Genomic DNA, 15,190 nt, shown 5'->3' with positions numbered 1-15,190 from the left:
TTGTAAATTTCTTTTTTTCTATTTGTTAGGGTGGTTCTAGTATTTACATACTTTTAAAAAATCAATCTTAAGGTTTCAAAGGGTGAAAACAAGATATGTAGACATTTATCTGAACTCTCAGTAGTTAAAACACTCCTAATTCCTTTGGTAGGGAGATCTCTGTCCGTCCTTTGAAAGGTAGGTCCACCTTGACCAGAAGACTTGTTATTTAGTGCTCTCCTCCCTGTGACTTACTCTCTACTGCATTTGCAGAATCTGGCAGAGAAGCCAGCGCATTGAGAATGCTCAGTCTTTGTTGAATAAATGCACGAATTGGGTTTGCATCCTCATTTAGAATGCATGGAACTAGGTAGGTGCTTTTTGTATTATTTACCATGAATTTAAAAATATATCTTTTTAAAAATTAAAAAAAAACAAACCGCCAGGTGCAGTGGCTTATGCCTGTAATCCTAGCACTTTGGGAGGCCGAGGTGGGCACATCACTTGAGACCAGGAGTTCATTCTAGACCAGCCTGATCAACATGGTGAAACCCCATCTCTACTAAAAATACAAAAGAATCATCTGGGTGTGGTAGCAGGTGCCTGTAATCTCAGCTACTTGGGAGGCTGAGGCAGGAGAATCACTTGAACCTGGGAGGCGGAGGTTGCAGTGAGCCAAGATCAGCGTGAGCAATAGAGTGCGATTCTGTGTCAAAAAAATAAATAAATGAAATAAAATGATCTCCATGGGAATAAGGCAGTAGAGTCTGACCCAGTTTATTTATCTGTCTGACTTGATAAACACCATTTTAAGGTACCGACATCCCCAGATGAAGCCAGTAGGAGTCCCTTAATTAACAACCATTCAATTAAGAACAGATGTGTCACTTCAGATGCGATGTCCTATCTGGTTTTGATTGAGTAGCCCATGCATACGGCACACTGGAGGCTTCCACACTCAACAGTGATGACACTGGAGAACTGCAGTCAGACGTGGAGGGTTGACCAGAAACTCTACCAGAGCAGCTTTACTGAGCCATAATTCACACGCCACACAGTTCACCTGTTTAAACCGTACCGTTTAGTGGCTTTTAGTACTTACAGAGTTGTGCAAACATCATCACAATCAATTCTAGAACATTTTCATCATCCCCAAAAGAAACCCAGTGCCCATCCCTGCCTTCTCCCCAGCCCCCGCCTAGGCAACCACCAATCTATTTTCTGTCTGTATAGATTTGGGAGAGCTCCTATCAGTGGGATCACATACTATGTGGTCCTTTGTGATGTTCATTTAGCGTAATGTTTTCAAAGTTCATGCTGTAGCATGTTTCAGTACTTCATTTCTTTCTATCACTGAGTAAATACTTCATTGGATATACATTTTGCTTATAGGAATTTGAGTTGTTTCCATTTTTTTACTCTTACAAATAATGCTGAACAAATAAGTTCATTCATTGTGTGAATGGATGTACCTAGGAGTGGAGTTAGTTGCTGGATCATACAGTACCTCTGTGATCGGCTTTTTGAGGAACTGCCAGACTGTTTTCCAAAGTGGCTGCATCATTGTGCATTCCAGCCAGTAACGTAGGAGATTCTAGTTTCTCCGCATCCTTACCACTACTTGTTATTATCTGTTTTCTTAAAATAACAGTCTCCTAATAAGCATCAAGTGCTGTCTCATTGTGGGTTTTGTTTTTTGAGATGGGGTCTCACTCTGTTGCCCAGGCTGGAGTGCAGTGGTGCAGTCGTGGCTCACTGAAGCCTGGACCTCCTGGGCTCAAGTGATCCTCCCACTTCAACCTCTTGACTAGTTAGAGCGACAGGCACATGCCACCAGGCCCAGCTAATTTTTAATTTTTTTGTAGAGATGAGATCTCACTACGTCACCCTGGCTGGTCTTGAACAACTGGGTTGAAGTAATCCTTCTGCCTCCACCTCCCAAAGTGCTAGGATTTCAGGCACGAGCCACCACACTGAGACTCACTGTGGTTCTGAGTTTATATTTTCTTGCTGGCTGATGATGTTCAACATCTTTTCATGTGCTTATTGGCCATTTGTGTATTTTCTTTGGAAAAATGTTTATTCAGTTCATTTGCCCATTTTAAAATGTGATTATTTGTCTTTTTATTATAAAGTTGTAAGAGTGCTTTATATATTCTATATACAAGTCCTTATAAGATACATGATTTGTAAATATTTCTCCCATTATCTGGATTCTCTTTTCACTTCCTTGATGGTGTCATTTGAAACACAACATTTTTTAATATTCATGAAGCCCAATTTATTTTTCCTTTGTTACTGTGCTTTTGGTGTCATCACTAAGAAGGCTTTGCTGCATGAAGGTTTACTTATATTTTCTTCCAAGAATTTTAGATTTTAGCTTTTACATTTAAGTCTGTGATCCATTTTGAATTAATTTTTGCACATGGTATGAGGTAGGAGTCCAACTTTATTCTTTTCCATGTGGACATCCAGTTGTTCTAGCACCAGTTGTTGAAAATACTATTCTTTTTTTTTTTTTTTTTTTTGAAGGAGTGTAGTGGTGTGATCTTGGCTCACTGCAACCTCTGCCTCCCAGGTTCAAACAATCCTCCTGCCTCAGCCCCCTGAGTAGCCAGGACTATAGGCACACACCACCACACCTGGCTAATTTTTGTATTTTTCATAGAGACAGGGTTTTGCCATCTTGGCCAGTCTGGTCTTGAACTCCTGACCTCAGGTGATCTGCCTGCCTCAGCCTCCCAAAGTGCTGGGACTATAGGCGTGAGTCACTGCGCCTGGCCAAAAAGACTTCTTTCCCCCACTGAATCGTCATAGAATTGATCTATACGTCTGTCCTTACACCAGCATCACACTGTCTTGATTACTGTAGCTTTGTAGTACGCTTTCCAGTTGGGACATGTGAGTCCTGCAGCCTTCTTTTTCAAGATCATTTGAGCCATTCTGGGTTCCTTGAAATTCCGTACAGTTTTAGGATCAGCTCTGCAAAGTCTGCTGGGGTTTTGATGGGAACTGCGTTAAATCTGTGGACCAATTTGGGAAGTATTGCTATCTTAACAATCGTAAACGGATTTTTTAAAGTATACGCTGCGAGGACAAAAAAGACTGGAAGAGGAAATAAGGAGAACAAGGAATAGTAAATGAATGTCTTGGCCGAGCAATAGAGGCCACAGCCTGGCTGGGCGTGGTGGCTCACACCTGTAATCCCAGCACTTTGGGAGGCCGAGGTGGGTGGATCATGAGGTCAGGAGTTTGAGACCAGCCTGGCCAACATGGTGAAACCCCGTCTCTACTAAAAATACAAAAATTAGCCAGGTGTGGTGGTGGGCACTTGTAATCCCAGCTACTCAGGAGGCTGAGGCACAAAAATCACTTGAACCGGGGAGGCGGAGGTTGCAGTGAGCTGAGATGGCTCCATTGCACTCCAGCCTGGGCGATAGAGTAAGACTCAGTGAACAACAACAGCAAAAAAACAACAACAACAGCAAAAAAAGCCACAGCCTGATGCTTGCAGGAGGGAACCAACAGGATATGAGGAATCCAGGAAGGCAGTGGAGGTGGAGACACAGGTGCAAGGGAGGTAGGAGCGAGGTATAGACCTGAGATGGAGGATGGGCTGAAAGTCTATTTACAGAGCAGTTCAACCCTCATGATTCTGTCACCACCTCTTCAAAGCCTGTTGACGGACCCTCCCCACGGCAAGGGACCAGAGGTTTGTTATTTTCCAGAGCAGCGCTCTCGCAGTGTGGTCCAGGAACGGGTTTAGGTCCACAAACTGTTACTAGCTCCAGTAAGATAAGTACAGAAAGCAAGAATATGTGTTTAGGATTTTCACAGAAATCTGACGTTGCCTCAACACTCAGGTGTGTGATCAGTGGGTTCTCCTCGCTGAAGGATACAGGCCAGTTTGGATGTCTGAACTCCCAGAGCGAGACACGTGCCATGTGAGATGTGGACAACTCATGCACAGCAGGACCACGTACATGTCCCTGAGAGAACGGAAGTCTGAAAACTGCTCCTTCCCCATAGTCTGCGAAGTGCTGCTCTAGAGGCTCGGCGGTGTGTAATGGGGAGAGGGCTGAGGCACCTGCTGAAAATCTGCATTCAGAACAATGGGTGGGATACACAGCTGTCCTCCCACTTTCATTCCCGAAACCTGGCAGCTAGGCTTATACCCTCCCCCAACACCTATCCCCAGGCAGACGTCCAGACGATTACTATCAGCAAAGACTACCTTGGGGCTGGGAAGAGTGGATGTGCCTGTAGTCCCAGCTATTTGGGAGGCTGAGGCTGGAGGATTGCTTGAGCCCAGGAGTTCAAAGCTGCAGTGAATTATGACTGCACCACTGCGCTCCAGCCAGAAAGACAGAGCAAGACAAAAATAAAAAAATTAAAAAGATGACATAACCTAGAGAGACGACATTAAAACACTGACATCTGGAGTCCACTCAGCAAAGGAGCTAACACCCACTCTACATTTCTGCAGCGAAGTTCCCCAGCAGACGAGCCCTACCCAGGCACGTAAAGCTTAACATCACCTTGAAGACGAGGGGTTTTGGGTTTTGTTTTTTGAATGGGTTTTATATTAATATGGGTCAGAACTCAAAAGATTCAACAGGTGAAATGAAAAGGTCCACTCTCTCCTTCACAACTCAGTTCCCCTTCCAGTAAGCTTTTTGGTGCCTCACTCTTTAATATACACAGAAAGCCTACATGAAAGATGAAGACCAAAATAAAGAAATAAGAGAGGAGAGAGAGAGAGAATGTAGGGAGCAGAAGAAAAGTGCAAAAAAGGAAAAGAATAATAATATCTCCAGAGAAAAAAGAGAAGCTATTCCATCAATGAAATAATAATTGGGTCCTATTTTAGTTTATTTATTATTTTTAAAAATTAGTAATAGAGATGGGGGCTTGCTATGTTGCCCAGGTTTGTCTAGAACTCCTGGCCTCAAGCAATCTGCCTGTCTAAGCCTCCCAAAGTGCTGGGATTACAGGCATGAGCCACCTTGCCCAGCCAATGTTCTATTTCAAAAAGGAATATTCAGTGATCAAAGAAAAGATAACTCTCGGAAACTAAAAATGTGAAATTAAAAATATAAAAATTAAAAATTCAACTTAAGCTAGAAAAACGTTTATAAAATCTCATAGCAAGTAAAACAAAAAGATAAAGAGATAAAAAATTAGATATAAAAGACAAAATTAAAGGATCACATTGAAGATCCAATGTCCTAACACTGAGAGTTCAAGCAGGGTTGAACGAAGAAAAGAGGAAGGATAAAATTATTAAATAAACAATTCAGATTTTTTTTCTAGAGCAGAAAACATCAATTTTGGGGTCTAAAGGACTCACCAAGTTTCCTGTATAATGAATGAGGAACAACTCACCCCAAGCCACATCATTGTCAACTTTTGGAACTGGAGGTCAGAGAGAATCTAATGAGCTCCAGAGGACAGAGGAGTGAAATGGCCCTGGCTGTCACAGCAGCCACACTAGAAGTTACAATTCTATACTCAACCCACTAGCAATTGCGGGAAGACGGTTTAGGTAAGTTAGTTCACAACAATTTTCCTTCCTTTGCTCACTTTCTTAGGGAGTCGCTGGAAGACGTGCGCCACCAAAATCAAGGAAGAAGACATGGAACCCACAGGACTGTGGGCCACGTTGCTTTGGCACTAAGCAGAACAGAGGGGAAAGGAAGAAAGAGTGGAGCAGAGGAAGGGAGGAAGAGAGGACGACACTTCGAATTGAGTGCATGGAGAAAGCAGTCGGGAAACCAAGAGGCTCCTCTTGGCATTTGAATCCCTGGCCCCAACTCCTCCTGAGGCCCAGCTGCAATCCTGTCCTTTGGCTTTGTGAGACACTACATACCCTTGTAATACATTCCACGTCTTGCTTAACGAGTTCACATTGCATTTCAGTCACTTGCAACCAAAAAATTTCTCCTGATACGTTGCTACTCAAGGTATTAAAACCTGGGGGCTTGTTGGCAATGCAGAACCTCAGGCCTCCCCCAGATCTACTCAACCAGCATCTGCATTTTAGCAGGATTCCCAGGTGACGTACACGCACAGCGAAGTCTGAGAAGCACTGTCCTGATAGATCCGCCCTGCAAGGTAGGGTAGAGAGCGTATTAGGGATAACAGGTAAAATATTTGACTACATAGTAGGCATTCTGTAAGGGATGATGAGGAGGAGGATGACTGGAGTAGAAATACTTTAGAATAACAATCTCAAAAAGAGCTCCTGGGACCATGGCAAATGGTGGCTTTGCACCAGATTACAAAAACAAGCACACAACCAAAAAGACAGAAAGCACAATATCCCAAGAAACAGGTTCAGCTCTACTCCTGGAGCCTGTCGGGTGACTCAGCCCAGGTGTTGACATAGGAAAGCCATTAAGAAAACCCTTCTCAGGTGTGGCCACTGGCTGTGAGTGAGTGATTGACAGTCAGATCCGGTATGATGCTTGGCTGGGGGAGTGCTGAGCTAATGCCGCCTTTCTCAGCAGAGCAAGCACTCTGCCCCAGCACTCAGGAAGTAGATCAGGAGGAGATATCCTGCGTGAGCAGCTCCAAATTGCTTTTTCAGGCAGAAACCTGCGGCCCATAGGACTGGGGGTAGAATGGGAATGGGGATGAGAGGAGGCTGGGGGCCTGCTGCGGGGTGGAGATAGGAAATCACATCCTCATTCTTGGCAGAAGCAAAGTTGCCTGTCACATAGTTTTCCTGGCTCCAGTCCTGTGGCAGTCAGCCACCGTCCTTGTGCTGGGGGTTCCGTTGACTTTCCAATGCAAGCAACTTTGAATGGAAGCTGGGGCTTCACAGGAAATGGGCTTGTAGGAGTGGGTGTCCCTTCTGGGCCCTCGGTGTGCTGTGGATGGACAGAGGAGAGTATCCAAGGTCTGGATCTTCCCTAGGAGCTAGCAGTCATTGTTTTCCAATTGTCCACCAATTGCATGGTGCTGTACTTAACCCTTAAGAGTCTTTACCAAGCACACCCGCCCTCCAAGAATTTATAGGCTAGAGTCCCCAGTCCTTTAGACTATCTTTAGGAATCTTATCCTATTCAGCAACAACAAACTCTACCATCATCCAACAGCTGTCCTTGTGAAGGCTGACCACAGTTGTCAACTCTGCAGCCACCACTACTGCCATAAAAGCCAAACGTTGCCCTTGAATAATAGCAAACACTTAATAATGTGCTTACGACCTGCCTGGCACTTTTCTAAGTACATATTTTAATTCATCTGATTCTCACAGCGACTTCATGAGGTCACATACAATTGCAATCCTCACTTTACAGATGAGAAAACCGAGACATAAATGAAGCATTAAATGAGATTACACAACTTGCAAATGGCAGAACTGGGAGCGGAACCCAGGCGATCTGGCTCCAGAGCTCCTGCCTTTCAGCCACAGTACCCAAGCCGTGGCACGGGCGCAGCTTGGTGGACAGGGTGTCAGCAGCAGTCCTCCTGCTAGCTAATCCCATCGCAGCCCTCACTAGCTAGCTGACTTCAGCTAACTATGAGTAACTCAGCAACACGGTGAGGTGCAAGAGCTGAGGCGTCAGAGGAAAAGATCTGGGTTCTACGTCCTGATGCTGCCACCTGGAAAAGGACACTGATGCTGACTGAATGCAGAGTACGTATCAGGTCCGGGTTTAATCTTCCCAGCCTGCCTGTGTGACCTTAGGCAAGTCCCTGTCCCTCCCTGGGTCTCTGTTTTCTAATATGGAAAGCGGACCAGGTGCTTTCTGGGTTATTGTTTAATTCAATCTGGGCAACACTCACTCAGGGAAGAATGACTGCAGGCGCACAGTGCTACACCGGGTGCCAAGCAGCCACAGAGATGAGCAAAACTCAGAGCTGGCCTCTGCAAGGTCCACGGCCCAATTCTCTTTTCCATTTTGTCGTCCTTGTGAGCTGAGCAAGGCATTATTATCCCTTTTTTTGAAACAATAGAGGAAAATGCCGGGAGCGGTGGCTCACGCCTGTAATCCCAGCACTTTGGGAGGCCGAGGCGGGTGGATCACGAGGTCAGGAGATCGAGACCATCCTGGCTAACACGGTGAAACCCCCATCTCTACTAAAAATACAAAAAATTAGCCGGGCGTGGCGGCGGCGCCTGTAGTCCCCGCTACTCAGGGAGGCTGAGGCAGGAGAAGGGTGTGAACCCGGAAGGCGGAGCTTGCAGTGAGCCGAGATCGCGCCACTGCGCTCCAGCCTGGGCCACAGAGTGAGACTCCACCTCAAAAAAAAAGGAGAAAACAACAACAACAGGGGAATTGTCCCAGCTACTCAGGAGGCTCAGGCGGGAGGATTGTTTGAGCCTAGGAAGTCTAGGCTGCAGTGAGTCATGATGGCACCACTGCACTCCAGCCTGGGCGACAGAGTGGCAAGACCCTGTCTTAAAAAAAAAGAAAAAAAAAAAGATGAAGGGGAGAAATAATGTTTGACCATGGAAGGTCACACATTTTAGTTGTAGCCAGAGTGTGATCCCAAGTTGACGCCGAGTCTGGGCCTCTTTCTGCTCCCAGCTGTCCTACTAGCCTGCTTCATCTTGGCATCACTGGGGCCAAAAGCTACAAAGAACATTTTGAGCTCTAACTCTGCAGAGTCATTTCCAACCTTCTGCATTCCGCATCCTGACAAGTGCACATGCACACACATTGCCAGACACCCAGCAGACACAGAACCAATGCTTTTGCATGAGTGAGAATCAGCCCCTCTGGCAGCCCCCCTCACCTGCCCAGTCCCCAGCGCCCAGCACCCAGTGTTGATCTGGTGAAGGTACCGAGGGCAGAGGCGCACTTACCATATACATCATGACTCAGATCCCATTTGCTGACTTGGAACTGAAGCCTTTTGCCCCACCAAGCAATTACTGGAGAACAGGAAGTCTCAACGGAAAATGAGGTCAGCCTGGTGGCTGAGAGGAAGAGGGTCGGCGAGCACAGCCTTCTGCCCTCGTGGGTCCATACAGCTGCCAGCCCACGGCGCTGCATGCAGCAGATGCCCACCACAGCTTCACTAGTGGGTTAGCTGCTCTGAGCAACTCTGTTCAGCCCAGCCGCAGGAGTGGGTTACCAGGCAGGGACTTAATATGTGGCTCTAGAATCTGAAGGAGACAACTTCAACTCACCCTTGTTTAGCAGAACTGGGTTATGACAAGGACAATCACAGCACTGGAAATCTATTCTTTTTTTTTTTTTTTTAAGACGGAGTTTTGTTCTTCTTGCCCAGGCTGGAGTGCAATGGCGCGATCTCAGCTCACTGCAACCTCCGCCTCCCGGGTTCAAGTGATTCTCCTGCCTCAGCCTCCCGAGTAGCTGGGATTACTGGCACCCACCACCACACCCGGCTAATTTTTTGTCTTTTTAGTAGAGACGGGGTTTCACCATGTTGGCCAGGCTGGTCTCAAACTCCTGAACTCAGGTGATCCACCTGCCTTGACCTCCCAAAATGCTGGGATTACGGGCATGAGCCACTGCACCTGGCCTGGAAATCTATTCTTTAAAGAACTCTGTGTTGCCAAATTCACTTCCGCAATCTGTCCCAAGAACTTCCTTCTCTGTGCCCTAAGTTACGATAGAGGAAGAGGCACATCATCCCCAGGCCTTTCTTTCTTTCTTTTTTTTGTTTTTTGAGAAGGAGTCTTGCTCTGTCACCCAGGCTGGGGTGCAGTGGCATGATGTCGGCTCATTGCAACCTCCACCTCCCGGGTTCCAGCGATTCTCCTGCTTCAGACTTCTGCGTAGCTCAGATTACAAGTGTGCACCACCACACCCAGCTAATTTCTGTATTTTTAGTAGAGACGGGCTTTCACCATGTTGGCCAGGCTGGTCTCGAACTCCTGACCTCAAGTGACCTGCTCGTCTCAGCCTCCCAAAGTGCTGGGATTACAGGCATGAGACATTGCGCCCGGCTCCCAGGCCCTTCCTGAAGTGGCATAAAAATAAAAACGGATTTTAGAAATCATTTAGTCTAAACTCTTCCTGGTCACACCTTTGGAAGCATTTCTGTGTAGATATTCTTCCCATGCCCACCATACCTCTGTCTTGGCAATAAATAACCTGCTCCCAAGGCTAGAAGTCAGAAGAGACAAACCTTTCAGGAGTTTCCAGGAGGCGAGGCCATTGTTACTTGTTGTAGGAGGTTGCCCCCCAATATCTATTTGACCATCTTGCGGGATAGTAGAATTTTTGACTGGATGCATGACCACTTAGCTAAAGTCAACACTTCCCAATCTCTCTTGCAGCAGCAAGGCTGTATGACCAAGGTCTGGCTAATGAGAACTTAGCAAGAAGAACTGTGCCCCTAAAAGGAAGGCACATGTCTTCTCTATCCCCTCCCTCCCTCTTTCCCTGGCTGGAATGTGGGGATTGTGGTGAGCATCTTCAATCATGTATAAAAGGTACATATCCCAGGAGCAGAGCAACAAGCTGGAAGGAGCCTGGGTCCCAAACACTGTGGAGCTGCTATATTATCCCTGCACGCAGACGATTACACACAGGCGAGAAATACACTTCCATTTGGTCTGAGCTGTTATTATTTGGAGTCTTGTGTCAGTCAAACCTGCATCCTAACACAACACTCTGTGGGGTGTTGAGTCAGTCGCAACTTCCCGTTCTCTGAGATACCCCCAATTCCACGCACCTAGGAGGTGGCCTGGTGACATTATATCCGGTCCAGGGATATCTGGCTCAGGCTGGGTAGAGTAGGGACAGGAGTCCTGTCCAAGCAGGGGCAATCAGATTTTCCCTTCCATTAATCTGGAACTGAGATTCACTGTTGCTATTCAACCCTCACGGACTACATGAATCAAGATGCACCAGGAGAAGCAAAAATGAGAGGCCAGGCAACCCTAGAGAAGCAGAGGGAAGGAGCTGTCTGGGTTGGTGGGGCTCGAGGTTCTGGTCCAGGCACTTGGATGACCTCCCGGATCTCCCTGCCATGTGGTTCTTGGGAGAGATCCTGACACTTTATGATAAACTCCCTCTTCTGGTCTCAGATGCTTTAGGTTCCTTTCTGTCACCTGTAACCCAAAGTGCCTGAGTCTCTTCTGATCCTTGTAAAGATCTGTGTATCCTCCAAAGCCAGGGGACCCACGCGTCTGCAGCACACCCTTGGCACACCGGGTCCTCTCTATCGCTGCAATCATAGAAGGTCCTGAGGTGAACTAGGTGGATTGGCAGATTGATCGCCTGAAGGCCTGGTTGGTAAATCAATCCACGGGTTTTCAAAGGGATGCTAAACAGGCCTCATGGAAGCACAGAATCAGGGTGAAAGGGACAAAAGGCATCAGGCAAGGTGTGACCAGAAAGGCTTAGTGACATGTCCAAAGCATGTAATTCAGTGGCAGAGTTTCAACTGGACCCCAGCCCAGCACCCCCAGGTTCACTCCTCTGTCCCGCCATCCCTGGCTGGCCTAATTTGGGGGTGCTCTGACACACCAGGAGTAGTTTCCCCGTGCTAAAGAGCAAACTCCCTGTGACAGCTATGTCAAATCTAGCATATCCGTGGCTCCTAAGAAAAATGAAAATGTATCCTTTTCTCCTTTTTCTGGGTCTTTCTCTCAAATTCTAAATCTCATCACGCATTTTAAAGAATAAATGAGCTGGGCGCAGTGGCTCATTCCTATAATCCCAGCACTTTTGTAGGCTGAGGTGGGTGGATCACCTGAGGTCAGAAGTTCAAGACCAGCCTGGTCAATATGGTGAAACCCCGTCTCTACTAAAAGTACAAAAAATTAGCTGGGCGTGGTGGCAGGCGCCTGTAATCCCAGGTACTTGGGAGGCTGAGGCAGGAGAATTGCTTGAACTTAGGAGGTGGAGATTGCAGTGAGCCAAGATTGTGCCATTACACTCCAGCCTAGGAGACAGAGCGAGATGCGATCTCAAAAATAAACAAACAAACAAATAAATAAATAAATAAATAAGGCCTTTCTTCTCTGGAAGGAGCAATGACTGTACTTCCACCGTGTGCCCGGCCCCACGCTGGCATTTTCTTTCCAGGTGCTATTCATTTAAACCCTTCCAGAAGCCACAGGTATGTGGGATGGAGAAAGGCCAAGTTCCTTGTCCATAGCACACGGCTAATAAGAACGGTCCTAGGGAAGGAGCCCTGGCTACTCTGGCTGGAAACCCCGTGTCTTACACGATGTCCTACTGCCTCCTAAAGAAGACCATCCTTAGCGATGGCTGCTGCCTTGACTTTCCAGCCTTCTCCACAGGCACCTGCTCAGCAGGGCTTGGTTCGGGTCCATGGGTATTGGGAAGTTACTAATCCTACTGTGGTTTACACCTAATGACGTCTTGCATTCTGCTGAATATTCTAGACTGCATGAGAGACAGGAGTGTGTGTAGGTCCAGGGGATTGGTCTTGGGAGAACATAAGTCTGGGTCGTTGGTGGTGGCAGAACAAAACGTTTGGAGATGGAATCTAGGCGGTCAGCTGTGCGTGAGCTTCATGCCCATGGTGGGGTGGGATGGGGGGGCGGTGTGCCTGTGTGCCCACGGGGGGCTCAGCAGATGGCACTCTTCCCTCACAGTCCTACCGGGCCTGGCTCCCTCCCTCTGTCTTCTTCCCCTTGCATTCACTACTTGCCTCTGAACACGTCTTCCTCCTCCATCCCTAGATGTTCTTTAGTACCTGTGCTCTAAGAGGATTCCTGCTTCCCTCTTATCCAGAGAAGTCACTTAGTTAGCTCATTTTTCCCCCAGAGAAGGGAACAAAGGCCTGACACCTCAGGGCTCAGCTTGCCTGTTTTTCGAGCTGTGTTTGCACCCGGAGCTGAGTGTCTGTCTAGCTCAGGTTCCCAGAGGCCTAGGGCCAGGACCATGTCTTCACACGCCGGGCAGTGTGCGTTGTCAGCGCTCTATGAAAAACAAATAGCAGTTATGCAAAGACAAGGAAACTGCTGGCTCACGGAGGCGGTGGTCCCGAGCTCAAAAGATGCAGGCTTGAGGTCTTGACTGCTTCCATTTAGTGCACAAGCCCGTGTCCCTAACACCAGCCAGAGAGGCCCTGCAGGATCCAGGAGGATTCTGCACTCCCATGGTCTCTCTGAAGAGTCGGGAGAGCGGTTTGTGTGAACATGTAAGGTAGGGGAGGACCCTCTCTGATTTCATTATGGATTATAGAAACAATAATCTGCTGTCGTCTTTCAGCTCCGATAAATGAGTGGCTCTCGAAGGAGATATGCAGGCCGCATCAGGAAGCTACATCTGAATCTCAGTGATCAGGCTGCTAAATGAGAACACCTTGTATTTACCAAGAGGAGCATGATGTTTTTAAATGACTGACAGCCCTTCCAAAGGCCAGATCTGCTTCTCATTCTTTTCTCTACTAAGAAACTCTGGCTCATGCCTGTAATCCCAGCACTTTGGGAGGCCGAGGCAGGCGGATCACCTGAGGTCAGGAGTTCAAGACCAGCCTGACCAACACAGAGAAATCCCGTCTCCACCAAAAATACAAAATTAGCCGGGCATGGTGGCGCATGCCTGTAGTCCCAGTTATTCGGGAGGCTGAGGCAGGAGAATCGCTTGAACCTGGGAGCCAGAGGTTGCCGTGAGCCAAGATCACGCCATTGCACTCCAGCCTCGGCAACAAGAGTGAAACTTTATCTCAAAAAAAAAAAAAAGAAAAAAGAAACTCTGCTTACCCTTCACTGTTACAGCCCTTGGGAAGCCTTCCTCAGCTCGCGTCGGCTAAATGTATGCCTCTTTCTCAGTTCTCCCAGAGCGTTTGCTTCACTCCACTAGTGCAGCACGTACCACGGGCGATTAGAGGGCTACGTGTGGGACTGTCATCCCGTGGGCTGCATGCTTCCCAAACACAGGAAATGTGCCTCGCACGACTTCACATGCCCTTTTCCGGGTCATCTGACAAGCAAGGGGAAACCCCGCAATGGGCAGAGCGGTTGTGTTGATGTAGGAAGCGTGTGAGAGGAAACGGCCGAAAGGAAAAGTGAGGCAGAATCTCTGAGAGCTGGAGTATCATTCCAGTGGGGTTAGCTGGGGTGAGGGGCTACAGAAAGGAGGACTTGTAATGGGCCAGAGGTATAGTGGTTAGAGAAAGCTGATACGAATTTGTTGCCGGCAGGGCCAGGCGTGGTGGCTCATGCTAGCACTTTGGGAGGCCGAGGCAGGCAGCTCACGAGGTCAGGAGTTCAAGACCAGCCTGGCCAACATGGCGAAACCCCGTCTCTACTAAAAATACAAAAATTAGCCGGGCGTGGTGGCACATGCCTGTAATCCCAGCTGCTCATGAGGCTGAGGCAGAACTGCTTGAACCGGGATCCGCGAGGTGGAGGTTGCGGTGAGCCGAGATCACGCCATTGCACTCTAGCCTGAGCAACAAGAGTGAAACTCTGTCTCAAAAAAAAAAAAAAAGAATTTGTTGGGGGTAAGGAAGTTCTCAGGAAGGTAAAGGACCGGGTCAAGGAAATTTCTGGGTATAAAAAACCAGGACTGCGTTGCCATTTCAAAGGGTTGCCTGGACTAGATTTTGAAGCAAAGTCCTGCAGTCAGGAAAACTCCAGGAGCAGAGACTCGGACTTCTCCAGGAACAGAGGCGGGAGGAGGAAGGAAGGAAGCAAAGACCATGGTAACGACCTGACCATTGGGATAAACTGTGTCAAGCTGCACTGAGGAACCAGGCTGTGTCCTGTAAGTCCTGTAAGTCACTAATCCCACTACGGTTTACACCTCGTGACTTCTGACATTCTGCCGAATATTCTAGACTGCATGAGAGAGAGGAGTGTGTGTAGGTCCAGGGGACTGGTCTTGGGAGAACAGAAGACTGGGTCGTTGGGTGGTGGCAGAACAAAATGTTTGGAGATGGAATCTAGACAATCATCTGTGCGTGAGCTTCGTCACAGTGAAAAATGGGATTGCTCCGGTCCCGGGGTAATGACAGTGACAGGGCTACAAGTCATACAGCAGCACCAGGAAACCCACCCCATTCCCTCTCCAAGTAGGAAAGAGGCCACGATGCCAAGAAAAGGGACTTCTTCACTACAAAATGAGCCTAGCTATCAACTTATAAATTAGAAGCAAGACTTCTGAGTGGTGTCAGGAAACTGCTCGTGTTCTCCTCTCTTGTACCTTTAAGATTTATCCAAAATGAGACACCTTTCTACCCAGTAGCATCTTATGTGACCTAAGTCTGGAGACAAGAATCCCTAGTTGAACCAATGAAGGATCCA

The 15,190-nt window shown here is 47.6% G+C and overlaps 1 protein-coding gene across 2 annotated transcripts in view; it reads right to left on the bottom strand.

The window, feature by feature from the left end:
• Nucleotides 1-15,190, bottom strand: part of NINJ2 (ninjurin 2) — a 99,638-nt gene that overhangs the window by 34,523 nt on the left and 49,925 nt on the right. Inside the window, exon 1 of one of the 2 annotated variants that reach the window (XM_011957120.1) lies at nucleotides 8,798-8,865. The exons of the other annotated variant lie outside the window; for it this stretch is intronic. Coding sequence (XP_011812510.1) covers nucleotides 8,798-8,809 — 12 coding nt within the window. The 5' untranslated portion in view covers nucleotides 8,810-8,865. Of the gene's footprint in view, nucleotides 1-8,797; nucleotides 8,866-15,190 lie in introns of those variants that run through there. 2 annotated transcript variants of the gene reach the window in all.

The sequence above is a fragment of the Colobus angolensis genome, unplaced genomic scaffold (genome assembly GCF_000951035.1).
Source record: "Colobus angolensis palliatus isolate OR3802 unplaced genomic scaffold, Cang.pa_1.0 Scaffold437, whole genome shotgun sequence".
Lineage (NCBI taxonomy): Eukaryota > Metazoa > Chordata > Mammalia > Primates > Cercopithecidae > Colobus > Colobus angolensis.
This window is presented reverse-complemented; position numbering and strand designations above follow the sequence as displayed.